Source organism: Pleurodeles waltl, chromosome 5, assembly GCF_031143425.1.
Source record: "Pleurodeles waltl isolate 20211129_DDA chromosome 5, aPleWal1.hap1.20221129, whole genome shotgun sequence".
Taxonomy (NCBI): domain Eukaryota; kingdom Metazoa; phylum Chordata; class Amphibia; order Caudata; family Salamandridae; genus Pleurodeles; species Pleurodeles waltl.
The window spans coordinates 261956299-261970325 of record NC_090444.1 but is presented as its reverse complement, the minus strand read 5'-3'; the positions used below and the strand labels follow the sequence as shown (position 1 = coordinate 261970325).

The 14027-nt window shown below is 45.3% G+C and overlaps 1 protein-coding gene across 2 annotated transcripts in view; it reads right to left on the bottom strand.

The window, feature by feature from the left end:
• The window catches only part of PLEKHH2 (pleckstrin homology, MyTH4 and FERM domain containing H2), an 812518-nt gene extending 799365 nt beyond the window's left edge, over positions 1-13153 (bottom strand). For both annotated transcript variants that reach the window (XM_069233993.1, XM_069233994.1), the window contains exon 1: positions 12802-13153. In XM_069233993.1, coding sequence (XP_069090094.1) covers positions 12802-12878 — 77 coding nt within the window. In that variant the 5' untranslated portion in view covers positions 12879-13153. The remainder of the gene's footprint in view (positions 1-12801) is intronic.
• Positions 13154-14027: the final 874 nt, after the last annotated feature.

Sequence of the window (14027 nt, the reverse complement as noted above, 5' to 3'; positions counted from 1 at the left end):
TGCGGGGAATACATTTTAATCGCCTCTCGGACTAGTCGACACTTGAGGAGTTGAGACCTGACACATTCCAGCACATGCACTTAAGGATGTTCAAAAAACAGTACCCATAGACCGCCCTTATCTACCACCAACCAAGGAACCATATTGAATGCACACATACTCGCACCACTACTCATTATAAGCTGTAAACACCCAAATTCTATATGAAAAACTAAGCCGATCAGACCTTTTCCCCCAATCCTACAAAATGCAGTTCATATTCACAACACCCCTCAACCCACCCCCCTCAAAAGCCCCCTCTGCCAACCCGACCAACCCTGTACCTAACAGGGAGACATCTTCCCATCCCTTTCAGCTGTCGTTGGGAGCAGACAGTCAGGAGAGCCCCCCCCCCCAAACCCTTCACTTGCTGCCAACTGACAGTCTGCCATCCAAAAAAAAAAGGAAAAAAACAGCATTGAAGTGCTACTACAAAAAGAGAACAATTCTTCCCCCGTTTTCTAATGACCTTCTAAACTATTTAGAGTCTAGAGCTTTTCATACTACTTAAAAGTTGCACAGTTTCTTGCTCTGTAAAGCAAATCCTTGTTCGGCCACCCTTAATAACTTTCAGTCTAGCAGGCTCCTGCAAAAAAGCTAGGGCCCATGGAGCCCTGAAAGGATCTAATTGTTGGCAAAGCTTCCATCTTCTATCCTTAGTGGATTTACACAGGTCTGACTGAACAAAAATGAAGATAGAGTCCACAAGAACAGGGAGGGAAGGGTGGGCTTTCAAATATATTGCCTGTCTTAACAGATAGTTGCCAATATAGATGAGAATCGGTCTCGGAGCAGTAGAACTGGAATTAGCCCTGGAGAGCTTCTCTGGTAAACACTCAGAGGCAACCAATATGCCCGCTGGATTAAGAAGTGAAAGTCCCAGTCTGATAAATCCGGGAAAGCCCTCCTGAACAGTTGCACAATGTACTGCCTCCAGTCATCCCCTTCCTTCCCTTCTGGGACCCTAAAAACCTGTAGATTGCTTCTTCTTTGACATATTTTCCAGGTCTTCAGTCTTGGACTGAACATACCCCACATGATGACCGCGACCTTCCACTTTTCTCAGTCGTAGAGCCTGAGTCTTCCATGGTCGAGACTCTCTGATGTAGGTCCAGAACATCCGTGGCGAGAGCAGTTACTTTACCACTGACTTCTAACAAGGCTTGCTGAATTGATGTATTATATGCCCTGACCCGGGCATAGTGTTGCTGAGCTTCTAGCCCCTGAGCCTGGAGCAGCTGCATAACTGAAGATAAAGATGGCTCCAGTGTTCCTTTCTCTGAAAGAGGATCAGTAAATAGGGCTAGTGAGGGAGTGTGACTTCCTGAAACAATAAAGCTATCCCCTGAAGGTGATGAGCTTGTTGGCTTTGAAGAGCTGATATGGGCAGATTTACAGGCTTTGGCACCTTTCTGTGCCTTTGACATCTGCACTGAGACTGATGACAAAAGAGAAATGAATGATTTCACCTCCCACTTAGATGTAACCTAGTCCTGTAATGGACTACCGGTAGTGCCACTACCTGTCGCTCCCCACTTCCCGCGAGAGGAAACCACCATATCAGTCTCACTAACACCAGTGGATGTGCCACTGTTCCAGCCAGGTTGAAAGCCTCTAAGGCCCGTATTTATACTTTTTTAGTGCCGCATTTGCGTCATTTTCTGACACAAAAGCGGCGCAAACTGTCAAAATATAATTGTATTTTGGGCGGAATCGAGTTTGGTAGTCTGAAAGTATGGAATTGCCTTCAATGAATTGTGACATCTGGGCGAATGCTGCTCTTTCTATCAGTTTGCCCAGGTCTATTTGTGATTGGTCTATAGTTGTTGGGATCCTGTGGGTCTAGGTTTGTTTTCTTTAATAATGGACATATGTATGCCTTTTTCAGGTCTTCAGAAAAGGTTCCTGTAGCTAAAGAGTTGTTGATGATTCTTCTTACAGGTGTGGCAGCAGAAGTAGAAAAAAGAATGTTCTTGAAGATGTTTGGTGGACAAGGGTCAGAAGGGCAACCAGAAGGCCTGCTGTCTTTGACCAAATCCATGAATTCACCTTGTGATAGTTGTTTGAAGGAGTGTAGAGGTTGGGTTGGTTTATTCTTAGAGGGGATTTTAGGAAAAGGGTTGGTGCTGATGGTTTTCTTCTGTTTTAAATAGGAGTCCAATGTGTCTGCCTTAGTTGTGTAATGAGTTGCCAGTTTGTTTGTGAAATCTTGAGTAGTGGGATGACTTCCTTACATGCATTTAGGTTTTTGAAATTCTCTTTGGTTGCAGATTTCGCATTTTGGATTCTGTCTGAGTAGTATCGTTTTTTTTAGCTTTTTTGATTGATGAATTATATATTCTGTTAGGTTTGTGTAGCTGCAGTTTGCCTTAAATGTTGTTTGTTTTGAGCCACGTCCGCTGCACCCTTCTGATTTGTTGCTTTATCTTTCTCCAAGGTGTTGTTTTTCTTTTGTCCTCTTTAGTTTTTCTGAGTGGTATTAGGATATCAAAAGCTCCCTGTAGCCACTCAAAGTTTTGGAACAGAATTAATTGTATCTAGATCTGTGTTGGCTGTTAGTTGTGTTTCTAAGTCATCAAAATTGAGTTTGCTTCATGGTTGATAGGTGCATGTATGTACGTAGTTGTGGGGTGTGTTGATTTGTGGTGTTTTATGTTGGAAAGTTATCAAATGGTCTGACCATATGATTGGCGTGATGCTATGAGCGGTAACTAGTTCAGGCTTAGCAAAAATTACATCTAGGATGTGTCCAGCAATGTGTGTGGGATTGTGTACAATCTGATGTAGGTTCAATGCGACTAGGCCAGTGGTGATAGCTTTTGGATGGGGCATATTAGTTTTGTCAAACCAAATATTTAGGTCCCCAAGAATGCATAGGTTTGAGTATAATGTATTAAGGTTTGAGACTGTATCTAGAAAAGCGTCTGGGAAGGCTGAGTTGTTAGCATTTGTTTTACAGGCCCCGGGCACCTCCAGTGCACTTTACTAGAGACTTACTAGTAAATCAAATATGCCAATCATGGAAAAGCCAATCACACATACAATTTCACATAGGGAGCACTTGCACTTTAGCACTGGTCAGCAGTGGTAAAGTGCCCAGAGTACCAAAAACAGCAAAAACAGAGTCAAGCACAAAGAAACAACCTGGGAAGTAGAGGCAAAAAGTTAGGGGAGACCACGCCAAGGATGCCAAGTCTAACATTATTAAACTAGAAAACTCCAAAGCAGGAGGGCAATCAATATTCCCCAAGTGTTTCATAAGCCTCCAAATATAAGGGTTTGTTCGATCTCTTCAAGAAAGTTAGTCAAAATAAAAAACAGTTCACAAAGAAATGGAATGTCTAAACATAGGGTCCTTTCAATGTCTTTATTTGTATATCTTGTCAATATTCCTTTACAAAAAGACTCAGACAGCATGTTTTGTCCCTAACTTAGGGTAATCTCTGTAGTCTGTATGTTTACTATTCATTGTTAAACTGTTGTTTCGATTCATCATATATTAGCTCGTATCTGGATTGATATCCAGAAACTGGCTGAAAATCAAAGAGCGTTTCCACATATCGGCACCCATGTGCATAGGAGATCATCCTATGGACAGCCATCACTGCATACGGGCAGGAACAGCCTCTGCTCCTCCTGCATAATCCGGACCCCCACCAAGCAACATCAGGTAACAGCAGGCCTAACTCTGGCTGGAAATGAGAGAGATTCTGAGATGCATGCAGGTTCGGTCACTGCACCTGCTTGAGACTTTGTGCTACAAAAAGCCATCCTAAAACTTTGAATGGCGTTTCCTATTGAGAATTCATTAGAACTCTGAGCAATGTCCACCTGAGCCTCGTCCATGCCTATAGCTGAGTAAATTATGCAACAAGAAAAGGCAAATTATGCGCAGTAATGTGACACATTTTGTAATAGTATAACTTCATTAGTTTGGCTTTTTTTTTACTTGTGAACACTGTGTGGGCAGTGGTTGCATCTCATCTGTACCAATTTGACCAAAAAATAGCAATAAGCAACAGAAAGGTGACCATTCCAGCTTTGCAAAGGTCCTTCCACTATGCAGCAACACGTCATTGCATTTTTAGTAATTTTTGAACCATTTGAGTCAGAAACTATTTTTTTGTTGAAATCTGCAGATTACGCAGCAAGTGATGGATTGTGTGGCAAATGCGACAAATCTAAAAGTATGTGAAAATCACTGCTGCTGCACAATCGCATTATTTCAGTGGACCTGCCTATAGCATAGAATACATAAAGGTAATAGCAGGAAACCTGGGCTCAGAGAGAGGGAAGATGATTACTGGGGACTGCAGATGAGTGTTGTACCTAATGATTAGCACAGCATACAACAACTCTGTATAATGGAAGATTGAAATGTGCAGTACTGAGTTTTGCTGTAAAATTAAAGTAGTTTCTTTTCCAAAAAGATAAGTACTCAGCTGGGCATTAACTTACGGTGTCTTTTGTTTGAGGTTTGAGTTCTGTGCACTTACCCCTTCACACTACTTTCCTGGGAAACCTGTGAATGCTCTCCTTTACTATCCTGAGATGCCCAGCTTACGCAGCCATACTAGGGCAGGCCCAAAGACACCAGCAGCAAATGACCTTGTCCACCACGCTGGGGCTAAGTAGCCCCCCCTGAGTCCTGTGACCCCCCCTAAACAGATTCTGAGAGGTACAGTGCCAGCCTTAGCTTTGCATCTGGGGTGCATGATATTGTTGGCATGGAGAGGGCAAAAGTCATGGTGTGTGTTGCTAATCATAACTACTCAATTTGCAGACCTTTAAAGTTTTATTTTGTTACTATAACTTCACTTTAATGATAGCTATTTTAGGAGAATTTGTTTTTTAATCATACAGTTCTGTGCAAAGATAAATTATAATATATCCTTTATAAAGATTCTAGTGAATATAGGTGTATAAATAAACAGATAGTGTCAAAAACACAATACTACACACCACCAAAATGCATTAAGCAATGGAAAGTAATAGTACAGTGAACCTCTCACTATGGGATTGACAGGTTCGACAAGGAGCACTTAAGACAAGCAGAGCAGTTGTAAGCACAATACAGCTTTAAAACCAGGCCCATGGCCACATATACTATGTTACAATCACAAAGTTTGAACATTCACAAAGCTCTAGTGGCTGCAAAACACTAATGATTGTGAACTTTGGAGCGTACATAGAAAAACCTGTAAGCAGAAATTCCAAACAAAAATGCAACGCAGCATGGATAAAGTGTCCAGGTCAGTGGTCGAAGTGGGCAGGATCGGAAGGGCACGATGTGCCCATACTTTTTTACTTTATGAAAAAACTTATCCCCTACTTTTTGTAAAAAGACAACCATTCCAGGATGGTTAATTCCGACAGCTAAAATTCAGCTGAAGTATCATTCAAGTAGCCTCCTGTGCTGTAAAACCGAAGGCAAGGAGACAGCTAAACAATAAACAAGCTTTCTTGTCAGGGTGCCTGCTTGACTGAAAGAAATGCAAATGTGCACAACTGGGTAATCTGCAAATGTAAAGGGTGCTCAAGAGTCATACAGGCTTTAACTGATGGAATCACTTGAAGCTTTGTGATGACAAAGATTTAGGGGGTCATTTTGACCCCGTTGGTCTGTGGTAATGTGGCGGTGGTACTGCTAACAGGCTGGCAGTACATACCGCCACATTATGACATTGGCGGGTTGGCAGCCAACCCGCCAATGTACCACTCCGACTGCCATGATAAGAATTCCTTCCCTGTCACTGATAGGAGGCCCCCACTCCCCCAAACACTATATAGATGCCCCTCATCCCCTCCATCCATGCTCCCCCATTCCAATGCCCCTGCCCCCCTACACACAAACATACAGACACGCACCATGCATACACACACTCACTCACACCATGCACCCATTCATTCATGCACACATCCGTACTACATTCACACTGACACAGACATGCATTCACATATCCATTCATACATGCATTCTCACACATGCATACATGCATGCAAACAACACTACACATACATTTGCATTCACTCACACACTCACACATTCATGCACACACAACACCCCCCACCCCCTCCCCTGTCAGAAACCCGACTTACCTGAATCCAGGGGGTCTTCCGGAAGGGGACGGCACAGACGCTGCAACCACCAGCAACGCCCGCAGGCAATGCCCGCCAGCAGAACACCACCAGGCTGTATTATTTGACATAATACAGCTGGCGGCGTTCTACTGGTGTGGCGCTGCTGGTGGTAGCAGTGCCACCTTAATGCCATCTGCCAGCATGGCCACATCCGGATTTCTGCCCTTCTTGTGCTGGAAATCCGGCTGTGGTCAGTATTTGGCAGACGGCTGTTAGCAGAGGCGACGGTCTTTTGGAGCCCGTCGCCGAGGCGGTAGGCAGCATTTACCCCCAATACTGCACCTTCTTCTACCAGAAAATCGCAGCCATCCACGACAGCTTCAACACCACACCTCCGCCAGACCCCACCCCCAACAACTCCTCCCACGCCGACCGCATCACCACCTGGACCCAAGTAGACGACGCCGAAACCCTAAAGACCATGAACTCCATCCACTCAGGATCTCCCTCTGACCCCTGCCCACATCACGTTTTCAACAAAGCCGATGTCACCATCGCCCCCAAACTCCGCAAGATCATCAACCTTTCCTTCAACACCGCTACCTTCCCGGACAGCTGGAAGCACGCAGAAATCCAACCCCTCCTCAAGAAACCTAAGGCTGACCTCAACAACCTCAAAAACTTCCATCCGATCGCCCTCCTCCCTTTCCCAGCGAAAGTCATCGAGAAGATCATCAACGCACAGCTCTCCCACTTCCTCGAAGACAACTCCATCCTAGACCCTTCCCAATCCGGTTTCAGGCGCAACCACAGCACAGAGACTGCACTCCTCGCCGCCACAGATGACATCAGACAACAAATGGACAACGGCGAAACCTATGCCCTTATCCTCCTAGACCTCTCCGCTGCCTTCGACGCGGTCTGCCACCGCACCCTACTAAATCGCCTCCACGAAGCCGGTATCCAAGACAAAGCCCTCAACTGGATCTCCTCTTTTCTCTCCGACAGAACCCAGAGAGTCCGACTCTCACCCTTCCACTCCGAAGCCACCAACCTCATCTGCGGCGTCCCCCAAGACTCCTCACTAAGCCCAACGCTGTTCAACATCTACATGGCCCCCCCTCGCACAACTGGCCTGCCAAACTGGCCCGCCAGCACAACCTCAGCATCCTCTCCTAGGTCGACGACACCCAGCTCGTCCTCTCCCTGACCAAAGATCCTCTCACCGCCAAAGCCAACCTCCACGAGGGACTGAAATCCATCGCCGAATGGATGAGCAACAGCCGCCTGAAACTTAACTCCGACAAGACGGAAGTCCTCATCCTCGGTCGCACCCCCTCGGCCTGGAACGACTCTTGGTGGCCAGCCGCCCTGGGCCCCCCACCCACCCCAGCCAGCCACGCACGAAACCTCGGCTTCATCCTCGACTCCGCTCTCACCATGTCCAAACAGGTCAACGCTGTCTCCTCTTCCTGTTTTAACACCCTCCGCATGCTCCGCAGGATCTTCAAGTGGATTCCAACAGGAACCAGAAAGATGGTGACCCAAGCCCTCGTCAGTAGCAGACTCGACTACGGCAACGCACTCTACACAGGCATCCCAACAAAAGACATCAAACGACTTCAACGCATCCAGAACGCATCCGCCCGCCTGATCCTCGACATACCCCGCCGATGTCACATCTCCCACCACCTGAAGGACCTCCACTGGCTCCCCGTGGACAAGAGGATCACCTTTAAACTCCTCACCCACGCACACAAGGCACTACACGACACCGGACCCACCTACCTGAACACCAGACTCAACTTCTACGTTCCCTCACGCCAACTACGCTCTGCCAACCTTGCCCTCGCCATCGTCCTCCGAATCCAGTGCAAGACCTCTGGCGGCAGATCCTTCTCCTACCTCGCCGCCAAGACCTGGAACTCACTCCCGACCTCACTACGCCAGACCCAGGACCTCCTCACCTTTAGGAGACTCCTCAAGACATGGCTCTTCGAACGATAGCAGCTACCCCCCCCCCCCTCCCCCAAGCACCTCGAAACCCTAAGGGGTACATAGCGCGCTTTATAAATTTAATGATTGATTGATTGATTGATTGAATGTTTTAATGAGGGCTTTTATCCTTTTGAGTGGTAGTGCAAGGGAGTTACCAGCTCAACTGTAAAGTGCTTACTTTTAACGGACATCTATATAAACAAAAAAATGCATACAGTCTGGGTAGTCTGGGTTTTACTAAAATCTATATTTTCGAAGCACAATTTCACCTTTAACATTTTTGCAGCAGTCTATCTTATATTGTGTATAATTTAAGTTGAAAATAATGATTTACATATTTACAATGCTTTCTGCTACAGGCTGGGGACCTTATAGCACTAAAATACACAAGTCACTATTCTCCACTGCACCAAGATTTATTTCTGTGGCTCTCTGGTTACACCCACCCCTCTGCAGTGCATTAACTAATAGAGGTTTCATAATGTACTATAGTGCATTTGCCACTGAGTACCTTAACTGATTTATTTATTTCTCATATAAGCTGTGCACTATTTCTTATATAGCTACCTGAGGGTGGAAGACCAAAAATTCTCACAGAATATAAATATTTTTTTTACCTCACCGTTGATCCTGCCCCCTGCACTCGCTGACCCCGCCCCCACTGCATGCAGCATCACAGTTCCCATGCCTTTGTTAATGCACCACTGGTCCAATTTTCAGAAGCAGCTATTGTATGTGAACCTCTATAGACAGAGTTAGCCGAAATGGAGGATTCTACAACGTCTCCACTAAAACTGGATACTGCAAATCACTTGAAGGTGATTGCAGACCTAAGTGTTTGTAAACATTGGATTAAGGTAGCAACCAGCAAACACAACAGCAACAACATCACAGGCCCGCAAGGCAAGAGGAAAGTGTCTTTGAGTGTGTGCTCATAGGTGAAGATACAGTGGAGATACACTGCCACAGGGCACACAAGGTCAACTGCTCAGAAGCACCTCCACGCCCAGCCAAGGGAGTGCTGGATCCCTCAGTTCACAACTTCAAGGGAGCAATGATAACATCAAAACAATAATGAACAGTGCTGCAAAGAGTGGTGTGTTCCCACCGTCACAACTACGCCTAAAAGCACCCCATTACTGATGTGAGGTCCGAGGGTCTCAGCCGATGTTTGTGAACATCATTGACCAATGGGGCCAAATTCAGACGTGACTTACGACAACATTTTCATAAATTTAGTATCTTAACAACAATGTGGCTAACTTTAAAATGCCTGGCAATCTAATGAAAGTTTCTAGACCACAAAGGCATTTCAGGACTATGAGAAAATGATGTTCTGCTTCTTAGTTGGCTAACTGAAGAATGTGTAACTGTGCAGTCCTTATGCACTTTGATATTATGTGAGGTATTTTGCATACACACCATTTGGTGGCCAGTAAGCTTCCTGGCTCAAGTCCGGCCAGACTTATAGTAGCAATCTTACAGTGATGGTCAATGAGATATTACTCTAAGTTGAAATCTAGTAAGTAGTGGTTACACTTTGTTAGCTGTGCTCATATCACAACTGAGGGCCAAACCAGGGGGGTTCAAAAGTGAAACACCTACAGATTATAAGCACAGCATAAGTCATTTCTCACGAGGATATTACAATTCCATAAGCACAAAGAGAAACAAGGTAACTTGCAGTATCCGCTGGCTGTACAGTTGGTGGTATTTTATGTCATATAAAAAGTGTGACAAAAAGAGAGCATACATTCATGTGAAACTCAATTGAAGAAAAAAAAATTAAAATAAGCAAATCATTGTTTTGCCAAAGAATGAATCAACCTCAAACTTCTCGCTTCTGGATAGTTTTTGACAGAAATCCCTAATACTACCAGTAATTGATATGCTCTAAATATTTATTAATCAGTTTCAAAGAGACCTGCTTGTTATAAAAACAGTTTTTGAATCATTTAGAAAAAGAAATGTGTGCTCCCCAAGTGCAAAACAAAAACACCACCAGAAGAAAATCAAAACAGTGCATTAAAATTTCTTGACATCGTTTAGTGGGTGTATCTATGAAAATCCAGACAGCCTTTCTGGTTTTTTAACCAATTATGTAAATAACTCAGTTCATAACTCGCCACAAAGGAAGAACAAGAGGTCTGTCTTGTAAGCTGTCGACGACGCTTCGACCCTTATTATGGATGTAAGGGTCTCATCAGGACCAAATGTAACCTGGGGAATGGCCAATATGAAACGAAAGAGTGGAAAATGACAATGTCACAGCTGCTGCATCTTGTTGACTATGACCATCTAATAATGTCCGACAAATGACTTGGGCTTGAATTAGTTCGTAGTCAATACAGGAGCAGGGGAGGCTGTAACCAGGTCACATGCAGCTATCTCTGCGAAATCGCTGAACATAAAAGAATCGCCTTGGCCGCAAAAATGCCGGTCCTTTCACAAACATCAAATAAGTGTGTGCATCCATACCCCATAACTCTCAAACTACTTTAGGTTAAGCGTGAGTAACTTGATTAGACTTTTAGTTTTCTGTGCAGTCCGGAACTTTGTTTTTGGATTATAAATGCAGAGCTGCAAGTCCAAGAATTCAAGAAAAACAGAGGTGGAAGCGAATCTGGAGTGTTTCCAAACTGTGTGAGGGACCAGTCACCATAAAACAAACTTTCCCCTTTGAGCGTGTACATAGGCACGTGGATACCTGTCAGCACACCACGCAGGCGTCAGGGCTCTTCTCCCGCGGGGAGGTCCATAAGGGAAGCCCTTACACCGGAGGCAATGTAGCATTACTACTTGTGTACAGTTCAATATTACAAGTAATTATGCCATTTCCTCATTACAAAGCGTGCCTCTACCAAGAGTGTAATTTAAGGCCATGTATAGGGAGTCAGAGAGAAAAAGAGCCATGTATGATAAACAAACCACTACAGAAACCGCAGTATATAGGAATTCCATAGGGCACTAGGAATGGCAGTATACAAAATGCAGAAATCTATGAAAATTATACAGACAAAAATGAAATAGAGACTGAGTCATTCAATGCACAGACCTCTATTAATTAGAGCCGCACACTTACTTAATTCACATGTCCGTGAAATGCACAAAGGTATGAGAAAACGCAAACAACTGTGCGAAATACACTCAAATTCACAGAGCCATACGAAATGCGGAGACGTGTAAAAAGCACGGACCTACTTGTAATTCCAAATCTATGCATAATGTACAAACCCGGGCGGGGGAGGGTCATTAGACCCCCACATTAGCAGCTTGAATGGTGGTGGAGCCGCTGGTTAGCGCGAGTAGCAAACAAGTAGTTAAGGCTCATTGGACTATTGAGACACTTCTCGTCAAACAAGTCAATACCGTACATGCCTTTGCAGGGGACTAGTGTGATGGGGGGCGGGGGGGGGGGGGGACGTAATACAAGGGAGAATCGAAGGAAGGGAAGGATGGAGGGAATGAGGGGAGGGTGGATGGATGGAGAAAGGAAGGGTGGAAGGATGAAAGGACAGATGACCAAATTAATTGAAAATTGAAGTATGGAAGTCCCATTTGGCTACATTGTTTCCCGAATTCCCCCGAGGTAGCAACCAAATGGGTGCCTGGCTCGCTCTCCACATTCTGAACATGACTCACAAACACAATGTTGATAAATCGCTTATTATTTGAAGAAACACAGGTTGAGAAGCCGTAGTCGCGCAGATAGGAAGTGTCCCGTATTTTGAAAACATACCTTGATTTTGACTAATTTATAATGGCTAACAACATGAATGTAGTATTTGTGGAAAAGGTAATTAACTGGGAGGCGTCAGCCGCCCCATGAAGACTCCTCACTGCTGCAAACGCAGCAGCGGGGTGTAGGCGTCGGGCGGGGGCTGCGGTGACGGGAGCACGTGCTACCGTTTAATGCCTGGGTGTGACGGCGCGCGCAGGTGGCGGGGAGGGCATGAGGGGACGAATAGTTTTCAAAAGGCACCCCAGAGCAGGTGAAAGAAGCAGCAGTGCCTGGCCGCACAGCCAAACATCAGCAGCAATCACAAGCCCAGCAGTACTCTGTACAAAATCCAAAATGCAAACCCTGAATCTAAAGAGATGTCTAGCTTTCGGGGTGTGGGGTAGATCCGAAGGTGCGGCACCCATAAAAGGAATACGGCACTCCATAATCAATGAAATTGAGACATGTGAATGCACAGGTTATAGCTGAATTTTCTGATCTTGTCCCGCTATGAGAGTTCGAACCGTACAATCCGCACAATATACCCCTTTAAAAGATAACACATAAGTAAGAACGGTCCAGTCACCCAAAACAACTCATGACAGAGCTTTTGAGACTGAAGGAGACAGTTTGCTGCTACGATTTTGACATCTGAAGAGACGCGACTACACTCTCCTCACTTCCTAAAGCGCCCACCACTACCCCGGCCTCCACCACACACACACCTCTGGTTTTGTTCGCTTATGCTCCAAGCCCCGTGTCAAAGCGCGCCTCTGTTACTGCAGCTGAGCCAGCTGGGAAAGACAAGATTGCCGGGCCAGAAATGGATAACTACGAGGAAAGAATTACACGGATTTCATCAACGTTAACTGTGAAACGCTGCCTCTGCGGTTTCACCCCCCTCCCCACCGCCCCCCAATCACTTTAAAAAGCGCTTAAGTTTCGGGGCGCAGCAGACTTACCTCTCGTCGCTCCCGTGCATTGCCCGGTACAGTACAGGAGAGGGGGCGGAGGGGGGAGCGGCGATTCCATTGGTCATCGCCGCGTCACTAAGGAAACCACAGTAGGGGGAAAAAGTGAGACTAGCCCAAAAAAAAAACTTAACTCCTGCAATCCCTCTTCTAGCGTGGGAGGCAGGAAAAAGTTGGTGAAAGTTAGGAGTCCCAAAATTAGCCTGCTGCCGCTGCCTGGCAGTGGTGTACACTTATGGGGCACATCTGGAGAAGGGTGAACCGCTGAATGGCTTTCTTTGGGAAAATTGTTTGCTGACCTAGGTAGATGCGAAGCACATGTGGAGGATCTGTCAGTGATGACTAACAGCTGTCAAGCGGAGAACTCACTCAATGTTCCCGCGACAGCCGCACACAGTGCCCGACTGCGGCTCTCAGTCTAGTGAATTATTCATGGCGCGCGAAACCCTAACTGTGAGAGAAAAATACAAATGCGCAATGCGAGGCTAGGGTGGCAAACTTGTCACTCGGATGGGTTACCCGACGTGTGCATTTAAGAGGGAAATGGAAACTGTCCCGGTGAAATAATAAACATCGAAGAAAGAGACAAAGCGTGAACGTGGGAAAGACACCTTCTTTCACCATAAACTGCAACGGAGACATAATGAGTCAGAGACTACACGCGCTGCCAGATGCTCAGAAGGTTCAGGCTGCAGGCTGTGGAGTAGCACGAGGAAGCAATTAGACGGTCCCTCTTGGTATTCTTGGATTTCAGTAGTAACCCAGGAGTTCTATAATTCTAAATCACGGCACAATCTTGCGAGCCGACTCTATGTTTCCAGTCCTTGCTTTTTCCATAATAACTGTTAGCTGACCTCGTGTAATACAAACGACGTTGAACCGTTCTCAGGAGTACTGTAACTCAATATCGGGGTCATTTTGCATCAAGGAGTCAAACATATTGTAAAATGATAATATGGAGGATGACAAACCCGATTTTGTAAAAATTAAATGTGAACTAACGGTTAATTTTACCGCATTATTTCCAAAACTTTTTTTATGAGAACGGTAGGTTTTAAAGGAAGTGCTAAATAGTAATGGAATATTCAGATGCTTAATGGTGATGTACAGTACATTATACATTACTACTCTAAAGCACTATATAGGGTCGGACATTCCCAACCAACTGGACAATGTCAGGACAATCCTTTTTCAATTAAAGTCACAACGGTAGTTAC